This window comes from Pagrus major, chromosome 9 (genome assembly GCF_040436345.1).
Source record: "Pagrus major chromosome 9, Pma_NU_1.0".
NCBI lineage: Eukaryota > Metazoa > Chordata > Actinopteri > Spariformes > Sparidae > Pagrus > Pagrus major.
In genome coordinates this window covers 34,528,645-34,546,174 of record NC_133223.1, presented here as the reverse complement: position 1 = coordinate 34,546,174, position 17,530 = coordinate 34,528,645, and the positions used below count along the sequence as shown (strand labels likewise).

General features: G+C 40.3%; 1 protein-coding gene across 1 annotated transcript in view; it reads left to right on the top strand.

Annotated features, from left to right (window-relative positions):
• The first annotated feature begins 2,337 nt into the window (after positions 1–2,337).
• ttn.1 (titin, tandem duplicate 1) overlaps positions 2,338–17,530 on the top strand; it is a 177,799-nt gene continuing 162,606 nt past the window's right edge. Inside the window, exons 1-10 of the mRNA XM_073473207.1 lie at positions 2,338–2,396; positions 9,727–9,830; positions 10,078–10,281; positions 10,415–10,702; positions 10,950–11,035; positions 11,165–11,379; positions 13,091–13,259; positions 14,535–14,969; positions 16,353–16,592; positions 17,054–17,167. Coding sequence (XP_073329308.1) covers positions 2,338–2,396; positions 9,727–9,830; positions 10,078–10,281; positions 10,415–10,702; positions 10,950–11,035; positions 11,165–11,379; positions 13,091–13,259; positions 14,535–14,969; positions 16,353–16,592; positions 17,054–17,167 — 1,914 coding nt within the window. The remainder of the gene's footprint in view (positions 2,397–9,726; positions 9,831–10,077; positions 10,282–10,414; positions 10,703–10,949; positions 11,036–11,164; positions 11,380–13,090; positions 13,260–14,534; positions 14,970–16,352; positions 16,593–17,053; positions 17,168–17,530) is intronic.

Sequence of the window (17,530 nt, the reverse complement as noted above, 5' to 3'; positions counted from 1 at the left end):
AACAAGTCCCATGAAAAACTTCTGATGAACTGTGTGAGAGTGAAACAGTAGAAAGGTGATAAATCAGCTGCTGCAGAGCTCACTGGTCGAGTGTCAGGGCGTGTGTGTGTGTGTGTGTGTGTGTGTGTGTGTGTGTGTGTGTGTGTGTGTGTGTGTGTGTGTGTGTGTGTGTTGGTGGGGGTGCAGTTTAGCTGTTTGTTAACAGGGCAGCGATTCACACATTGTTGTAAAAAGTACCACAAAGTAATTCTTGAGTTAAATTAAAGATATGGTGTTAAAATATCACTTTGGTAAAAGTAAAATGTGAAGAGTACTCGAGTAAAAATCTTAAAGTATCTGATATTAAATGTACTTAAGTATCAAAAAGTTCAAGTAAATTATCTTTACATTTTGGGAAACATTGATCAACATTTTTCACTATTTTCTGGCATTTTATAGACAAACAACTAATCGAGAAAATAATCAACGGATGACAAGAATATTTTTTAATTAATATATTTTTCAACAATTTTACTTATTTGTGAAATTCTGTAATTTTTTATTTGAGATTAACAACTTTTTTTGTAAAAAGTCAAACTTTAGTCTTGCATTTCAAAATTTTGCACATAATTTATGAGAAAATCTGCCTTTCATTTGATCCTCAACCAAGTTTCTATATAACTTAACTATATATGAAGTAACTGAAACAGAAAAATAGTTTGAAAGCAGTTGATCATTTCCTTCATCAGTTCATTAAAAGTACTAGTAAAGGTAAAGAGACATATATGTACACGTATGTATATAAACTATGGGTCAACTGATCGTTGGAGCTGACATTTTTATGATTGCTGATAAAATAAAGAAATTCAAATTAAAAAATGTGATACTTTGGCTCTGATGCAGCCTGTAATCAAGTAACTAGTAACTAAAGATATCAAATAAATGAAGTGGAGTAGAAAGTACAATATTTGCCTCCAAAATGTAGTGTGCAGTATTACTGTAGCTCTGTGTAGTGTTACTGTAGTTCTGTGTAGTATTACTGTAGTTCTGTGTAGTGTTACTGTAGTTCTGTGTAGTATTACTGTAGTTCTGTGTAGTGTTACTGTAGTTCTGTGTAGTATTACTGTAGTTCTGTGTAGTATTACTGTAGCTCTGTGTAGTGTTACTGTAGTTCTGTGTAGTGTTACTGTAGTTCTGTGTAGTATTACTGTAGTTCTGTGTAGTATTACTGTAGCTCTGTGTAGTATTACTGTAGCTCTGTGTAGTATTACTGTAGTTCTGTGTAGTATTACTGTAGCTCTGTGTAGTGTTACTGTAGCTCTGTGTAGTATTACTGTAGCTCTGTGTAGTGTTACTGTAGCTCTGTGTAGTATTACTGTAGCTCTGTGTAGTATTACTGTAGTTCTGTGTAGTATTACTGTAGCTCTGTGTAGTGTTACTGTAGCTCTGTGTAGTATTACTGTAGCTCTGACAGACTCACATGTTAAATAAAGCTTCAGAGCTGTCTGATGTCTGAAACATGTTCATGTTTTGTGTTGAAACAGATGATAACAGATGATAACAGATGATCTCAGACTGATATTCATTTGCACTAAAAGTTTAAATCTTACATCTTCAGAATCAGTGCAGAAATAAACTGAATTGATGTGTTTGTCACCGTATTGTCTCTAATGTTTGGATCAAATTGACTTTTCTTTCCTTCTTTTTCTACACAGCACTTCTTGACTTTGATGGTTGATTATCTCACATGAAACTTTCCGTGTTAAAGTCGAGTCTCCTCGTCTTGTAAAGTGTTCGCAGCTTGTTTGGGTTTAAGGTGTTGGTGTGGTGACCGGCAGCAGCTGTGTCTGTGACACTCCTGAGTTTTCCTGGTGGAGCAGATTCTTGTTGGAGGGATGGATGATGGATGATTGACAGCTGAGTGATGGTTACCAAACCTTGTTACCAAACCATGACGGAGCTGCAGAGTGCGACTGTTCTCTCAGAGGTTTAAACACTGACGTTCAGACTGCAGAGTCGCCCTCACTCAGTCTGACAGGCTGAATTAATGCAGCAGCAGAAGAAGAAGAGTGTAAACAGTGAGTTTGATCGGTGTTATAACAGCAGGCTGCTGGAGGTGGAGGAGGGGTGGTGCTGCTGGGGTTTGAGTGACAGGGACAGCCTCTGCCTCCTTTTGGTCAGCAGCTATTTAATGACTCACAGACTGTTTCACTGTGACGTCACAAACTTCTTTAACTCATCAAACTGATCTGACATCAGATGTTAGTTATCACTGAGCTGCTGTCAGTCGATCACTGATCGATCAAATCAAAGCTGATCAACACTGACGCAGTGACTGACCGGGTGGAGGTTGCATAAATGGCTGCCATGTCCCATCATGCCCCCCTGAGCGTCCCAGCGGCCAATGGGGAGCGTCGGTGAGGTGATGATGCAGGTTGTCCCCCCTGGTATAAAGACCTACAGCACCGTCTGGGCCCTTCTGAGCAGTTGGAGCATTCCCAGCCTCGCCTCGGGTGGAGGGATTGCAGGGAGGGAAAGCAAAACTACACGGCCTGTCACTGTGTAGTTTTGTTTCTGTCGAGGTGGGGATATTTTGAGGCTCGACCGTTCTCATCTTGGATTTTTCTGGAAACACTTTTCTGGATAAGGAGACTAGTCAGAGTCCCCGGGGCTCCGTCCCATCAATCAGAGGCACTCTTGTGGAAACAAGTGAGTAAAAGCCACCGTGTGTCCTCGTGACGTTAACCTGCCGGGTCAGACCTGGTCAGGATTCTGGTGTTTGGTGAACTCGGGCTGCTGTTCTGTGTTTCTGTGCTGGTTTTCTGTATTTTGGGGATTTGGCCGCGTGCAGCAGACTCTGCAGTGATCAGAGGAAGGTTAAGAATAGCCGCTGAGTGCATGAGAGTGGACTGTCAGCTGGCCTGATGGCTTTTTAAGGGAATCAGCAGCAGGGCTATCACTTGCACCTCCAGCTATGTGCCACATGGTGGCTGTCAATCAAAGTGCCGGGGTCAGGGCGGGGGGGCGGTGTATTTTTGGCCACTGCCATATCTGTCGCTCACATTCAGATCTGTAAATATCAGCTGAGTTTATCCGCTTTGCTCCGACCGGCTGAGGCCTTTCTGAGGGGAAAGCTGCGTATTGATTGTTGACTGATGGATCAGACTGTGATCAGCTCAGTGTTGATGGTTGTCAGAGAGGATCTGAGGAACTGGACACCTTCTCATCAAATCAGCTGACAGCACTGAAAAAAAAAGCAGCTGTCCTGACGAGGCGTTCAAAGACCACGAAGAGTTGAATAAATCACCAGTAACGAGCTTCTTGAAACGACATGCGGCTCTTCTCTAAGAAACTGAAGAAATAATCTCAACACAGGTTTTACTGATTTATTTATATAGAAAAAGATATTTTAAGAAAATCAGATCTTTAACGAAAAGTTTCTCATGTTTCTGTCCTCAGACTTTTATCAACATTTATTTTCCTGTTCAGGTGTTTTGTGTAGTTTGACGGACATATTGTGATTTTTATAATATACAGTAACATATAATTCATGAGGTCACGGCTGTAAAAATAAAACTGACAGCTGTTTTCATGCTGGTTGCTGCTTTTTATTAAAAGTTTCTAAAAATAATGTCTTATATTTCATGTTCATATCAGTAAAAATAACAGAAAAAAAGGGAAAAAATTCAGATTTCAGCACTTTAGAGAACATTTGCAGACAAAGGTGTCATTATACTGATTTTAAAAAATGTTTTAATCTCCTAAACTTCTTTTAATAAACTTGTATTTTACTGTGTAAGTGTTTTCAGGTGTGTCATGTGATTTAGTAACACTGTAACATAATTTATGAGGTCACGGCTGTAAAAATAAAACTGACTGCTGTTTCCTGCTGGTCAGTATTTTTCATGTCATTTTTAAAAATACGGACATTTAATCACCGATACAAATAAAAAACTACATTTTGTAAAACTAAGAAAAACGAAAAAAGAAAAAATGTTCAGATTTCAGATCTTGAGATGAATTATATCGTCTTCAAAGTTCATTTAAATCTTCATAAACTTACAGACGCTTATTTTGCTGTTGGAGCGTGTTAGTGCAGCGTGTGGAGGACGAGTTAATAATAAACAGAAACATAATTTATGAGGTCAGCTGTGAAAGTATAACTGACAGCTGTTTTCTATTTTCTAACAATATTGTCACATATTTAATTTTCTTAAGTGTGAAAAGATTTTCCAGCAATCAGTGAAAACAACAACTTTTCTGTAACTTGAAGAAAGTTCAGTTCATTTGACTGAATGTTTTCTGAACGATGTTTTTCTGGTAAAGTTTCGTTATGGACTGTTTAATTTCTCCACACTGACAGTCTGAGGACAGAGGCCGTCATATCTGATCATATTCAGTAAATATAGAGCGTAATTGATGATTTCAGGCTGTAAGAACCAGCCGACTCTTCTTCGTCTCGTTCTTTTAATAGCTGACAGGAATTATCTTTTCATGTGTGGCTCAGTTTGGATCAAACTTTGAAGCATGAATCGATTATTAAGAGTAAAAACATCACAAAAGCATAAATGTGTGCTTCAGGAAATAGATTTGTTTTATTTCTGTTTTTGTGTTTTAATTTATGTGTTATTGTTCCTTCTGACTGGATCCACATATTTACTGTGTGTTTGTTCAGGTTCATATCAGGCTGTTCGTCCAATCACAGGCCAGTCGCACTGATGACATCAGAGCCAAACAAAGTTAAACATGTTTAATTAGGTTTGAATAAAGCTTTAATAATGAATGAATACATTAATTAATTAATAAGCCTCAGAGGCGACTTTAGTAACTCCCTGATAGGATTCATGTGCACGTTTCTGTCAGAGGAAAACCTCCTAACTGCTGCATCAGACTGTTGTTGCAGTTGTTGGGGAAACCTTGTATCTCCAGTGTCACGTGTTTCTCAGCTGTCAGATCAGTCGCGTGATCATAGACGATTTCTGTGGTGATGTTTTTGTTTCTGATTGATCCAGTCGTCAGTGTTCAGACTGTGAGTGACACTTCATCATGGAGGAGGAATCTGTTGAAGTCACTGCCTCACTGACAGGAAATAAGGTGGTTTTTCAGAATAAAAGTTGACATTTTGTAGATCTGCAGCTGTCGAATGTGAAGTGTGACTCTGCTCAGTGACTCCAGCTGTCAGATAAACACAGTGATGTTGATTCTGCAGTAAAAGTACCTGAAGTACTGCAGTACTGCAGCAGCTGCTGCTGTCAGATCAGCTTCAGACTGAAGCTCGACACCCTTCAGGAGGAAGCTGAACGCTGAAACTAACAATTATGTTCAATAATCTGCAGATTAGTTTCTGGATTAATCACTTCATCACTCTGTCTATAAAATGTTAGAAAATGGTAAAATATTCGCCTTATTTACAATTAGAGCCAAAGATGATGTTTTCTACACGTTTAGTTTTTCCTGAACTATAATCAAAACACAGTTATTATCATACATTATGTTTATATAATACTGATTCAGAAAATTAGATGAAGAAATGAACAAAAACCTCTCGTACTGTCACACATGAGAGAAACACAGACGACTGAAGTCACAAAATAATCGGTTGACTTTTCTACTTAATTTACTGAATAGAAAGTGGGACGACTTATTACGACTTCTGCTCTGTTATTATATTCGTCTTAAAAAAGATATTATTTTGAAGGCATTTCTTTGCCTCATGTGAAGCACCTTGAACAACACCTGAGTTACGATGATCATTAAAGTGTATTCATGTTGATATGGACCTTCACAATCCTGTTAGAAGTTTAAATCTGATCACATCTCATGGGATTTGGTTGCAACAGTTGAAAGTGAAATAAATGAAAAAACAATTAACTGCAACTTTTCCTTTAAAACATTTTGAATTAATGTTTAGTTTATTAGAAAAATGTGTAAATACCAAACTTTACCTCTGAAGTCTCTGATTCATTATCAGTGTCTGTGAGGTTTTGGGGGTTTTGGGCCCTTTGATCCAGTTCAGGAGCCCAGATCTCCCCCGGCCTCGTTCACACGTGTGAGGCAACTTTAAGCTCTAATGACTCAGTTTTATGACTCAGACAGAAAAGTATAATATAATAGTAAATAACTGATTATCAAGAGTTTTAAAAATAAAAAGTTTCTGTTTTCCTGATTTTGAAACATTTGATCAGCTGATTTTTCAGAGAACTTCCTGTTTGAACGTTGAATAACTTCCTGTCGCAGCTGTGACGTCGTAAAAGATTACAGGGTTTTCTTACACATTTCAAAAAGTTACTGATGCAAATATTCAGTATAAAAAATATAAACTTATACAGAAAATCAGCATTTCTTTCAACAAACACACCTTTTGGATATTTAATTAAGTGGAGACTAAATCTGCAGCCTTTTGAGAACAACGTTGTGAAGAGAGTCATAAAAGCTGCCACAGGGTTTTGATCGGTTGGTCTTGATTTTGGGGCCCTAAACTGATTTAAAGGCCCCTTCAGCCACCACGACATGTTTACATCATGACATCACAACAGACACTGAATTAAAACTTATTTCAGTTTTTCACAAACAAATAGAACAAAATGAAGAAACATTTTTTTAAATGTAAACATTTCTCAGCAAAGATTCTTTAAATCTGTTTACTTCAGAGTTGTGATGTTCAACCTCCGGGGGAATGTCTGAATTGTAATCTTAATTATAACAACACTTTATTTATACAAAGAGATGCAAAACAACGTGCCTGACAAAGGTCAAAACTACACAGAAAAACAGAAGTGAAACATGAATATTAAGAAAAAATGAAAATTAAGTAAACATCAAAACCCGTCTTGTTAAATAATTTTCATTCTGCAGTTTCTTCACACATCACGTAACATAAAATATCTGCTATGACAAAATCAATATAGTGCACAATACAAAACTGCATTTAAAAAGTCCTGAATTTTAAATTGAAATCAGCAAAGAAAAACTTCTGATGTTTGTTCCTTTTCAAATTAAAGATGTAACACAAGATGTTTGTTAATGTGATCTTACACTTAAAATAGTAATTAATATTTAACATTAAAATCAGCAGACTGGTGAAGTTTATCTATCAGTTTTACCCACAACCCAGAAACACTACAAATATAATATAGTCTATAATAATAATAATAATAATAATAATAATAATAATAATAATAATAATAATAATAATAGTCTAAAGAGAAAATGGAGAGATGATGTTCAACAAAAGTAAAAATAATTCAATTTTTTTACATTTATGATCTCCTCATGATAAATCTGATGGATCTGATGGATCTGATGGATCTGATGGATCTGATGAATGTGATGGATCTGATGGATCTGATGGATCTGATGGATGTGATGGATCTGATGGATCTGATGGATCTGATGGATGAAGGCAGATAACAGACAGAATCCGTCACTTTCTCCGCTGTGATCTTGTTCAGACGTGCAGATGGTTCACTGGTCTGAGAGCAGCTGTTAGCAGTAAAGTGCAGTTGAGGCTAAATGTGGCTCTGATCTGAGGCCGGGGGGGTCGCAGGAAGAGCCGAGTCCACGTTTACACTGAGGTCACAGCAAGGTCGCATCAATACAGTCTATCAATTATTAGTGATTGATCATCTGTAGACTTCATTTTCATTCAGATTTTGACTTTATTCAATTCTTTTCTCGTCTGTTTTCATCTCTTGATCTTCTCTCTTCATCTGTTTCCTCATTTTCTTTCTCTTCCTCCCGTCCTCTTCTTCTCTGTGATCGTTTCTGTTCTGTCATTTCTCATATTCATAATTTAATATTTGTTTGCTGTTGCTGCAGTATTTAGCAAAAAAAAAAGTTATGTTCGTCAGTGTCAGGAGCGATTCAGGTTTGTTTGGTCCGTTTGATCAGGACGGTTGTTTGTGGCCAGATTTTTGCTTTTCTTCATCTTCTGATAGTTACAGAAGTTTTCAGCCTGGTGTTTTCTGTAAACCTGAAGATAAAGATTCAGTTACACACAACACAGATGATCCAAAGTGAAGAAAATAACAGAGGAAAAACACAAGAAGAAAAGATAATCAGAGTGAATATAAAATAATAATAATAATATTAATAATAACAGTATTACTAAAACATCTTAACCTGCTGCAGAGATGTGTCCTCTTCTTCTTCTTCTTCACTTTCTTCTTCTTCCTCTGATGACTCGAACACGCCGCTGACCTCCAGCTGCTGTCGTCCGTCAGCTCGTCTGCCCTCCAACAAGCCCCGCCCCCTGACATTTATAGCTCCTGTCTGATTTGTGAAACTCAAACCTGAAGCTGAGTGAAGCTGCAGGACACTCAGCACATTTTCATCCAGCTGCTTTTAAACCTGTGCATCAATAAAAACCTCAACAGAAAAACACATTAAAAAACTACTTGCGAGTAGCTTCTTAGCTTCTTAGCGTGAGTTCTTCTCCTCCTGTGATTAGCTCCAGTGTAGCTGCAGTGATCTCAGGCTCGTTCCTTCTCCACTGCTGCAAAAAGACAAACTAACAGAAGCTGCAGATAGAAACCAGGACATGAACTGAACTCGCTGACTTGTCTGTAGTTGAACTTTATAAGCGCTGGTCGTCTGTTCTAGTCGGTTACGTGACTGTTAAAGTTTGTTAGCTGATGTTTGTTTCGACACTTTTAGTCGGATGTTTTGGAGCTTTCAGAAAAATACAAGATTCCCATTTAAGACGGCTTCAATGCTGATGTGAACTTTATATACAGGTGAAAAGCAGAAGTGACCTTTCAGAGACTCTGGATCAAAATGTGTTTATTTCTGGTCAGTGATGAGTCCGTCAGGCAGGAACATCTTTTTATAACTCGTAATTTTATCAAAGTTAACACCAATAAAATATAATAAAGATAGTCTGGAGACAACCTCACAGGTCAGAGGTCGGTCTTTTGCCTTCTGTTGCTCCTGCAAACAGGTTGTTTGGTTTAAAACTGATGAGCTTTTTTTGACCTGTCAGATTTCAAAACTGTGACCAAACTGATGCGTCTCGCTGTTTCTGACCCGTCAGCTCCAGAGTGAAGGTTTGTGGATGTTTAGACATCTAAAACTACTCGGTGGTGGTCGTGGCTCTGTGATCAGCCTTCATCAACCTGTTGAAGATGTTTCTTTCTGCACTGTAACATCGTCACACAACCTCAACATTTGGTTTGTATTAATTAGTTCCACCATGAATTTTTAAGATAAGGTCAGATGAACCTTTTATTATATATTTAACCTCTCACAAACAATACAAAGAATAGCAGTGTGAGCTACGAGTTGACTTTGAAATAAAATGGAGTAAAATAAAACTATACTCAATTTATACCTGACGCTGTTGTTTTTTGGCTGATGTCTACTGAATCTTGAAGTTTCGGAAAAATGGCACAGTTTTGGTCTCTTGGTCTGACTTTATTCTCATGGTTTTAAGTTTATCCAGGTTTAATCACTGGAGGATAGAAACTCTGACTGTGAGCACGAGAAATAATGAACCTTGGAGTTGAACTCTGTTGGTGTTTGTCAGCGTTGGTCATCGGAGCCGTGACAGATGCTTTTGGTTGTCTATTTCTGGAGATGAGTTATGGGACGAGTTGGTCCTTCCCTGAAAGCTGCTTCTGTTTCCTAAAGTGAAGGAGGAGAAATCCAGACTTTTTAAATCCTCTCAGACTGACACTGAAGAGCACTTCTTGTTTAGTTTGATGTAATTTATTGAATCATTTTAAAGACTTTCTTTCTGTTTTCCTTCAGGGTGCCGACCATCATGTCAACACAAGCACCAACGTTCACGCAGCCGCTGCAGAGCGTCGTGGCACTAGAGGGTAGTGCCGCGACGTTCGAGGCTCAAGTTAGTGGTAAGAAAACAAACTTTATACAATGATTTATACAAAACGAGGCTGAAAGAGGCATACTTGAGTAAAAGTGAAGAAATGGTATTAAAATATAACTGTGCTAAAAGTGAACCGTATGAATAGTATTCGAGTAAAAGTCTTTAAGTATCTGATATTGATCTGACAGATGAAAAGAATAATTTGAAATCAGTTGATCGTGTCTGCCATCAGTTTGGTTCTCTGACCCGTCTGGTTCTTCTGTCTCCTGCAGGTTCTCCAGTTCCTGAGGTGAGCTGGTTCCGTGATGGCCAGGTTCTTTCCGCCGCCGCTCTGCCCGGCGTTCAGATCTCGTTCAGCGACGGCCGCGCTGTTCTGAGGATCCCCGCTGTGACCGCCGCACACAGCGGGAGATTTTCTGTCAGAGCTACCAATGCCACTGGACAAGCAACGAGCACCGCTGAACTCCTCGTTACAGGTGCGTCCCAAGTGGACTTTAAGACAAAGCAATTCGATTCAATGCTCTAGTATATGAGTGTTGGCTGGTATCTGAGTGTAGACAGAATATATTGAAGGTGGCTTCTTACATCTGTCACTAATCTTCCCTGCAGCGGAGACGGCGCCACCCAGCTTCCTTCAGAGACTGCAGAGCTCCACAGTGAGACAGGGCAGCCAGGTGAGGCTGGACGTCAGAGTCACAGGAATCCCAACACCTGTGGTGAAGTTCTACAGAGAAGGAGCCGAGATCCAGAGCTCAGCCGACTTCAGGATCCTCCAGGAGGGAGACCTGTACAGTCTGCTGATCGCCGAGGCTTTCCCAGAGGATTCTGGGACGTATTCAGCGACCGCAACAAACAGCAGCGGACGGGCCACCTCCACCGCTGAGCTGCTGGTTCAGGGTGAGGCCCTTCAACTAACCCTTGAACTGTGTTGGAGGACGTACATGTGATTCATATCTTAAAGAACAGGCTGATGTTTTCTGATTTCTGTACAAGTTAAATGAGATCCGGAAACTTCAAGACTTGAATAAATGTTTTGAAAATGTATTGATCTATTAAAATAATGATATTGAGATCATGCTGTAATCTTTATGTCAATATCATTTTGGTTCATATCACCTCCTAAACTCAACATGTGTGTGTTCAGGTGAAGAACCCGTTCCAGCAAAGAAAACCAAGACAGTGATTTCAACTTCTGCAATTTCACAGACTCGTCAGACCAGAGTGGAAAAGGTCCGAAACACTCAGCTGTCAAATATCACAAATACAAATCTACTGTGGGATCTAAATTAATATCATCTCAAATCTAATAAAATCTTTTCTAATTAAATCTCATCTGACCTTCATCTCCTCTCTCCTCAGAGGATGGAGGCCAGTTTCCAGGCCACCATGCAGATGCAGGTGGAGAGCGCTGAGATGATTCAGCAGCTGGCTCACAAGACTCCGCCCAGAGTTCCACCCAAACCCACGTCCAAGTCCCCAACTCAGGCCTCGCTGGTCGCCAAGGTGGCCGGAGGACGCCAACAGTCGCCGTCACCTGTCAGACACGTGAAGGCGCCCACGCCAACACCCGTCAGGTGGGTGGAGCTTTGCCGGCTATTAATTGAGACTAGGCCAATATTTTAAAGGAACAGTTTCTTCCTCCTGATGATATAAAGTCAGGCTCAGCCATCATCTCCTCCTGATGATATAAAGTCAGGCTCAGCCATCATCTCCTCCTGATGATATAAAGTCAGGCTCAGCCATCATCTCCTCCTGATGATATAAAGTCAGGCTCAGCCATCATCTCCTCCTGATGATATAAAGTCAGGCTCAGTCATCATCTCCTCCTGATGATATAAAGTCAGGCTCAGCCATCATCTCCTCCTGATGATATAAAGTCAGGCTCAGCCATCGTCTCCTCCTGATGATATAAAGTCAGGCTCAGCCATCGTCTCCTCCTGATGATATAAAGTCAGGCTCAGCCATCGTCTCCTCCTGATGATATAAAGTCAGGCTCAGCCATCATCTCCTCCTGATGATATAAAGTCAGGCTCAGCCATCGTCTCCTCCTGATGATATAAAGTCAGGCTCAGTCATCGTCTCCTCCTGATGATATAAAGTCAGGCTCAGCCATCGTCTCCTCCTGATGATATAAAGTCAGGCTCAGCCATCGTCTCCTCCTGATGATATAAAGTCAGGCTCAGCCATCATCTCCTCCTGATGATATAAAGTCAGGCTCAGTCATCATCTCCTCCTGATGATATAAAGTCAGGCTCAGCCATCATCTCCTCCTGATGATATAAAGTCAGGCTCAGCCATCATCTCCTCCTGATGATATAAAGTCAGGCTCAGTCATCATCTCCTGATGATATAAAGTCAGGCTCAGCCATCGTCTCCTCCTGATGATATAAAGTCAGGCTCAGCCATCGTCTCCTCCTGATGATATAAAGTCAGGCTCAGCCATCATCTCCTCCTGATGATATAAAGTCAGGCTCAGCCATCGTCTCCTCCTGATGATATAAAGTCAGGCTCAGTCATCGTCTCCTCCTGATGATATAAAGTCAGGCTCAGCCATCGTCTCCTCCTGATGATATAAAGTCAGGCTCAGCCATCGTCTCCTCCTGATGATATAAAGTCAGGCTCAGTCATCATCTCCTCCTGATGATATAAAGTCAGGCTCAGCCATCATCTCCTCCTGATGATATAAAGTCAGGCTCAGTCATCATCTCCTGATGATATAAAGTCAGGCTCAGTCATCATCTCCTCCTGATGATATAAAGTCAGGCTCAGTCATCATCTCCTCCTGATGATATAAAGTCAGGCTCAGTCATCATCTCCTCCTGATGATATAAAGTCAGGCTCAGTCATCATCTCCTCCTGATGATATAAAGTCAGGCTCAGCCATCATCTCCTCCTGATGATATAAAGTCAGGCTCAGCCATCATCTCCTCCTGATGATATAAAGTCAGGCTCAGCCATCATCTCCTCCTGATGATATAAAGTCAGGTGAAGTCTCGTCGTCCACAGAACATTTCTGGAGCTTCACAGTAAAACAGAGTTGCAGCGTTCTGCTGAACAGCTGAAGCAGCTGGAGATGATTTAAAACAGAAAAACAACCAAAAAACTGCACTCACTTTTTTCATCTTTTGGTGAATTGTTCCTTTAATATGAGCTTTTATTTGAGAATTTACAGTAAAAGTTTTAGTAACGTGTCAGAGTGATTTTAGCTGAGCGAGCGGGGGTGATGGTGTTATGGAGGTTGGCCCTCTGTAGGCCTGAAATGTGACCTCCCTCCCCCGTCTCCAGGCCTGCCTCTCCCACCTCAAGACTCTCAGTCTCCCCCATCAGGCCGGTCAAGTCCCCCGTCACCGCACGCAAACACGAAGCTGCCGGCGCTGATGTCCTGCCGCCCTGGAAGGTCGCCGGCATGATCCAGGAGCAGCGCATGGAGCAGCATGTCACCATTGTTAAAGAGGTGAGGGGGGGGACACTTGGCTGGGGGGGTTATACCACCATCTGGTGGTCAGAGAGGAGAAAGTCAAGGGAGCAGTTTGAGAAACCTGGAGGAGGATGGTGTAAGATCAAAAAGTGTATTTCCTGACGAGATCACTTCCTCTGATGTCCGTCCAGAATTAACGTCCATAAATCCAGTTAGAAATCAGAGAATAAAGACCATTCAGAACTTCCTTTAGAATCATTATGTTTTTAGAGTTAATAAGAGAAGAGTACGCTGCAAACCGAAGCTGCGAACTGCTCAAAGCATTGTGGGATGTGTAGTTTCAAAACTTCAAAAAAAACAGGCTTGTTTTATTTTAAGACGGAGAGAGGAAACAAAAATTACACCGTCCACCTTTTTGCTGATCAAACTGCTCTGAGTGTGGACGTTAAACTTCTCCTTCGCCTGATTGTCAAATGTGTGAGTGATACAACACAATGATGTCGCTTTATTCCATGTTTATGTCTTTTTAATGTTTCCTTCTCTGAGAGTCTCGTCTGTCTGTGAACACTGTTGTTCAGCTCAATCATCTTTTTTTTGTTTGGAGATGTTATAAACATCAATATTATTTTCTTTATGCACTTAACTTATCTGAACATTTCCTTCAGTCCCAGCTGAGTCGTGCTGCATCTTCTTTTATGTATCTGTACATAAATTGAGAATTTAAAGAATATTTTTTTAAACCAAAAGATTAAAAAGAGACAAAAAAACAAAATAGTCCTATTTTATCCTACTTCATAGATGAATCCACATTATCAAGAGTTAACATGTGAACTAAATAAAGAATTATATAACAGTTATAATCTAAAAAAATGTAGTTTTAAACACAACTGAGTCGAGTTTCACAGATGTCGAAACATTTTTATCGAAAGCAAATCTACACCGACTGTTCTGTGCTGTTATCTGCTGCTTAAATTTACTTTCACTTTCGTCTCATCACTTCATCTCCATGAAATCCTCACTCACATCTTCACTCTGAGCATTCGACCAGGAGCCTTTTAAAGAGCGTGAAGTCGGTCTGTGTCCCACCGTTTGCAGGCTGAGCTGGAATCACATCACGTGTTTCATAAAAAGCCTCGAGTAAAGTCTGGGTCCATCTTATTACACATCAGTCCCTTCTTCTTTACTTCTGTCATCCATCTCAAATCAATATGGCTGTTTCTGACTCAATCACTTTGTCTTTAAAACAATTCACTGTTTGGCACTTAACAGCAGTATGGATGCCAAAGTTAATGCTTTTGATTTGGTTATTAGCCCCAAACTGTCAACATGGCGTCAGAATCATCTGGAACAACAGATGACATGAGTTTTACCCAGAATGCCGAGGGATGGGACGACACTATGAGCCATGAGGTCATGACATGTGACCATAACCTCCATCATACGTCCTCAGTCGAAGACCAGCAGGAGTCCAATATTGCTTTTGATATTTACATGGAGACACCGGAGGATGATGTAAGCACTGAAAACATGGCGGCGGAGATGTGTTTCAGTCCATCACACCTCTGTAAAGATCGCTCGCCTGTTTCTAACGGAGAACACCTCCGCCTCGATTCAACCGAGGAAACATTCGGCCTTCAGAACTGTGACGTCTCGCTCAGTTTGTCTGATGAAGATCTTCCTTCAGAGTGGTGCTACCTTGATCTTAACCAAGATGTCCGCCCGGTCATCCAGCAGCCAGAGGAGCAGGTAGCTCTTGATCCGTCGTGAGTGGACACGTTACGACTGCTCCATCGTCTTTTTTGAGCGTTTTCACTGCCATCTTTTTGTGGCTTCACTTTTCTTCACTTTCAGCACTTCTGCTCATGTTGGTCTTTATCGACTTTCAGCTGATTTAAATGTTGATTTTCTTGCATGTCAAACTGACGAGCACGTGTTGTTTTCATCAGATGATCTTCAATGTTTATTTGAGTACATTTACACGCACACGAGTATCCTGTCCGTGGCGTTTAAGTTAAATAGTCTTTTATAATCACTTTTGTTTTCTTGTGGATCACCGTCCACACTAAATAATCTGGAAATTATGTTTACACATGCAAACATGTACGCTGGATACACTGAAACCCTGACAGTGATACTGGTGTGCGTGTACAGATACTCATTGAGCGTCGATTTGTGAAAAGTTTTGTCTGTTGCAGAAGCATGAAGGTGTCAGGGGATAAACTGTTCATTCATGCCAAAACACTTACATACACTTACATTTTTTTGCTCAAGCAATTCATTCTGTTCCCTCTTTTTAGTTACAGTGTCACTGGATGACTTTTCAGTTTGCCTGAAATCAGGAGTCAATTTAAAGACTGGAGCCACAGAGAGTCAGTTAACCCAAATCTAACAATTATTTTCATTGTTGATAAATCTGTAGACTATTTTCACCATTAATCGATTAGTTGTTTGGTCAATAAAATGTCAGAAAATGTTTAAAAATGTCGATCAGTGTTTTGTCCACAACCCAAAGAAACCAGAAAATATACACATTTATAAAGCTGACGTCACAGAATTCAGATTTTTTTTCCCCCAAAACAAAATACTCAAATCAATTATCAAAATAGTTGGTGATTAATTTAATTGCTGACAGTGCTGTATGAAGCCTTACTTGAGTAAAAGTGAAGATATAATGTTAAAATATTACTTTTCACAAAATGTAGTGAAGTATAAAGAAGCAGAAAATGGAAATACTCACGTAAAGAACAAACCTTTGACAACTAACCAATGAATTGTTGCGGCTCTTCCCACCAGAGCCGCTGAAGCTTCCTAAATAATACGTTGGCAGACAATCAGCTAATGCTGTGGGCTGAATTGAAATTATTAGTGTTTTCAGGTAAAAACAATAAATCTAAAAAGAACTTAAATACACACTTGATAGCTACATGATGTTATGCTAACAGTGTGAGGCTAAAGCTAACAGGTCCCAGGTACAAAGTCACCCCAAGTATTCAAATCAGATTATGTCCAAAGTGACAAAAACAAATTGAATAAAGACAAGAATGAATTCAGGTTTCCCTGCGTCCACCTTCCTGTTTCTGTCCTGCCATGGATGTCCTGAGATCTATGTGCTGCTGGTTGTGTCTCCAGGCTGAGGGCGGGAAAAGAGCTGGGGCGGTGGCCACAGTGATGGCCGCCGTTGACCTCGCTCGGGTCCGTCTGCCTGTGCATGTGGAGGGCGGTCGAGCTGAAGAGGAAGAGGCTGTAGAGGCAGCCGCTATGACTGCCGATCAGCAATATCAAGCCGGCCGGACAACAAGAGTGCAGGCTGGTCAAATGATTACCACTGCTCAGGAGTTTACAACTGAATCTACCCTGCTGCTGCCTCAGGTTCGATAGGCCTCCAGAGCAAAGAAATGACTGAATTATCAAGAGATTTCCACCTGATTGTCAGATGAACTCAGTCTGTATTGATTGTTAAAGAATCTGTTGCTGTGCACTGGCAAACATTTTACAGGCTTCATGAAAATTTGAGAGTTGAGGGAGCAGAGAAATGTCACTTTTAACTGTCCCTTATTGATAAGTTGTCAAGTGGAAAAAGGGCATGTTCAGGTTTTATAAAGTTCATGTAGAGAAGATAATGACTGGTGTAAAATAATCAATCAATAATCATGTCGCGAGAAAAGTTCTTAAAAATTAGCAAAATGATTTGCCAGTGCTTGAACATAATTTCTCTACAAATATAAATCTCTTGATAAGCATGTCATTATTTGTAGTACAGTTTCATATATATTGTCCAGCTCTTCATCCTGAGGTTGTAACGTTCCTGTGAACTCTGTTCGTTACTCCAGATTCAGAAAACAACAGAAATCTCCACCCACGTGGAGACTGGTCTCGCTCCATCTCCAGTTCCACATTTCACAGTTTCTAAAGTTTCGGTCCCAAAACACGAGTCTAGCTCCGAGGTAAGAGAGGCAACATCAGGCAAGCAGTACAAAATAACCTGCATAGAAAGAAAACGTGGACTGAGAAATAATCAGTCAGTAATCTAAGCTATAGGCTAATCAAGCCTTCATTAAGCCCCACCTGCGTGTGTCAATCTTTCTGTTCTCACATTCAGTTTACAATGATGATGGAGGCATATATACCATCATAAAATATATAGTAACTTTTCCACCAATTAGTCTTCGAGCTTTTAATTTCCAGCCGTCAGCCATCAGTTTTGTCTGCTGAAATGACGATTGTACTTGGAAATTTTATCACCTGTGGCTAGCTAGCATTAGCAAATTGACTGATGCTAACTCCTGAGTTGGTTAAAAACTCCATCT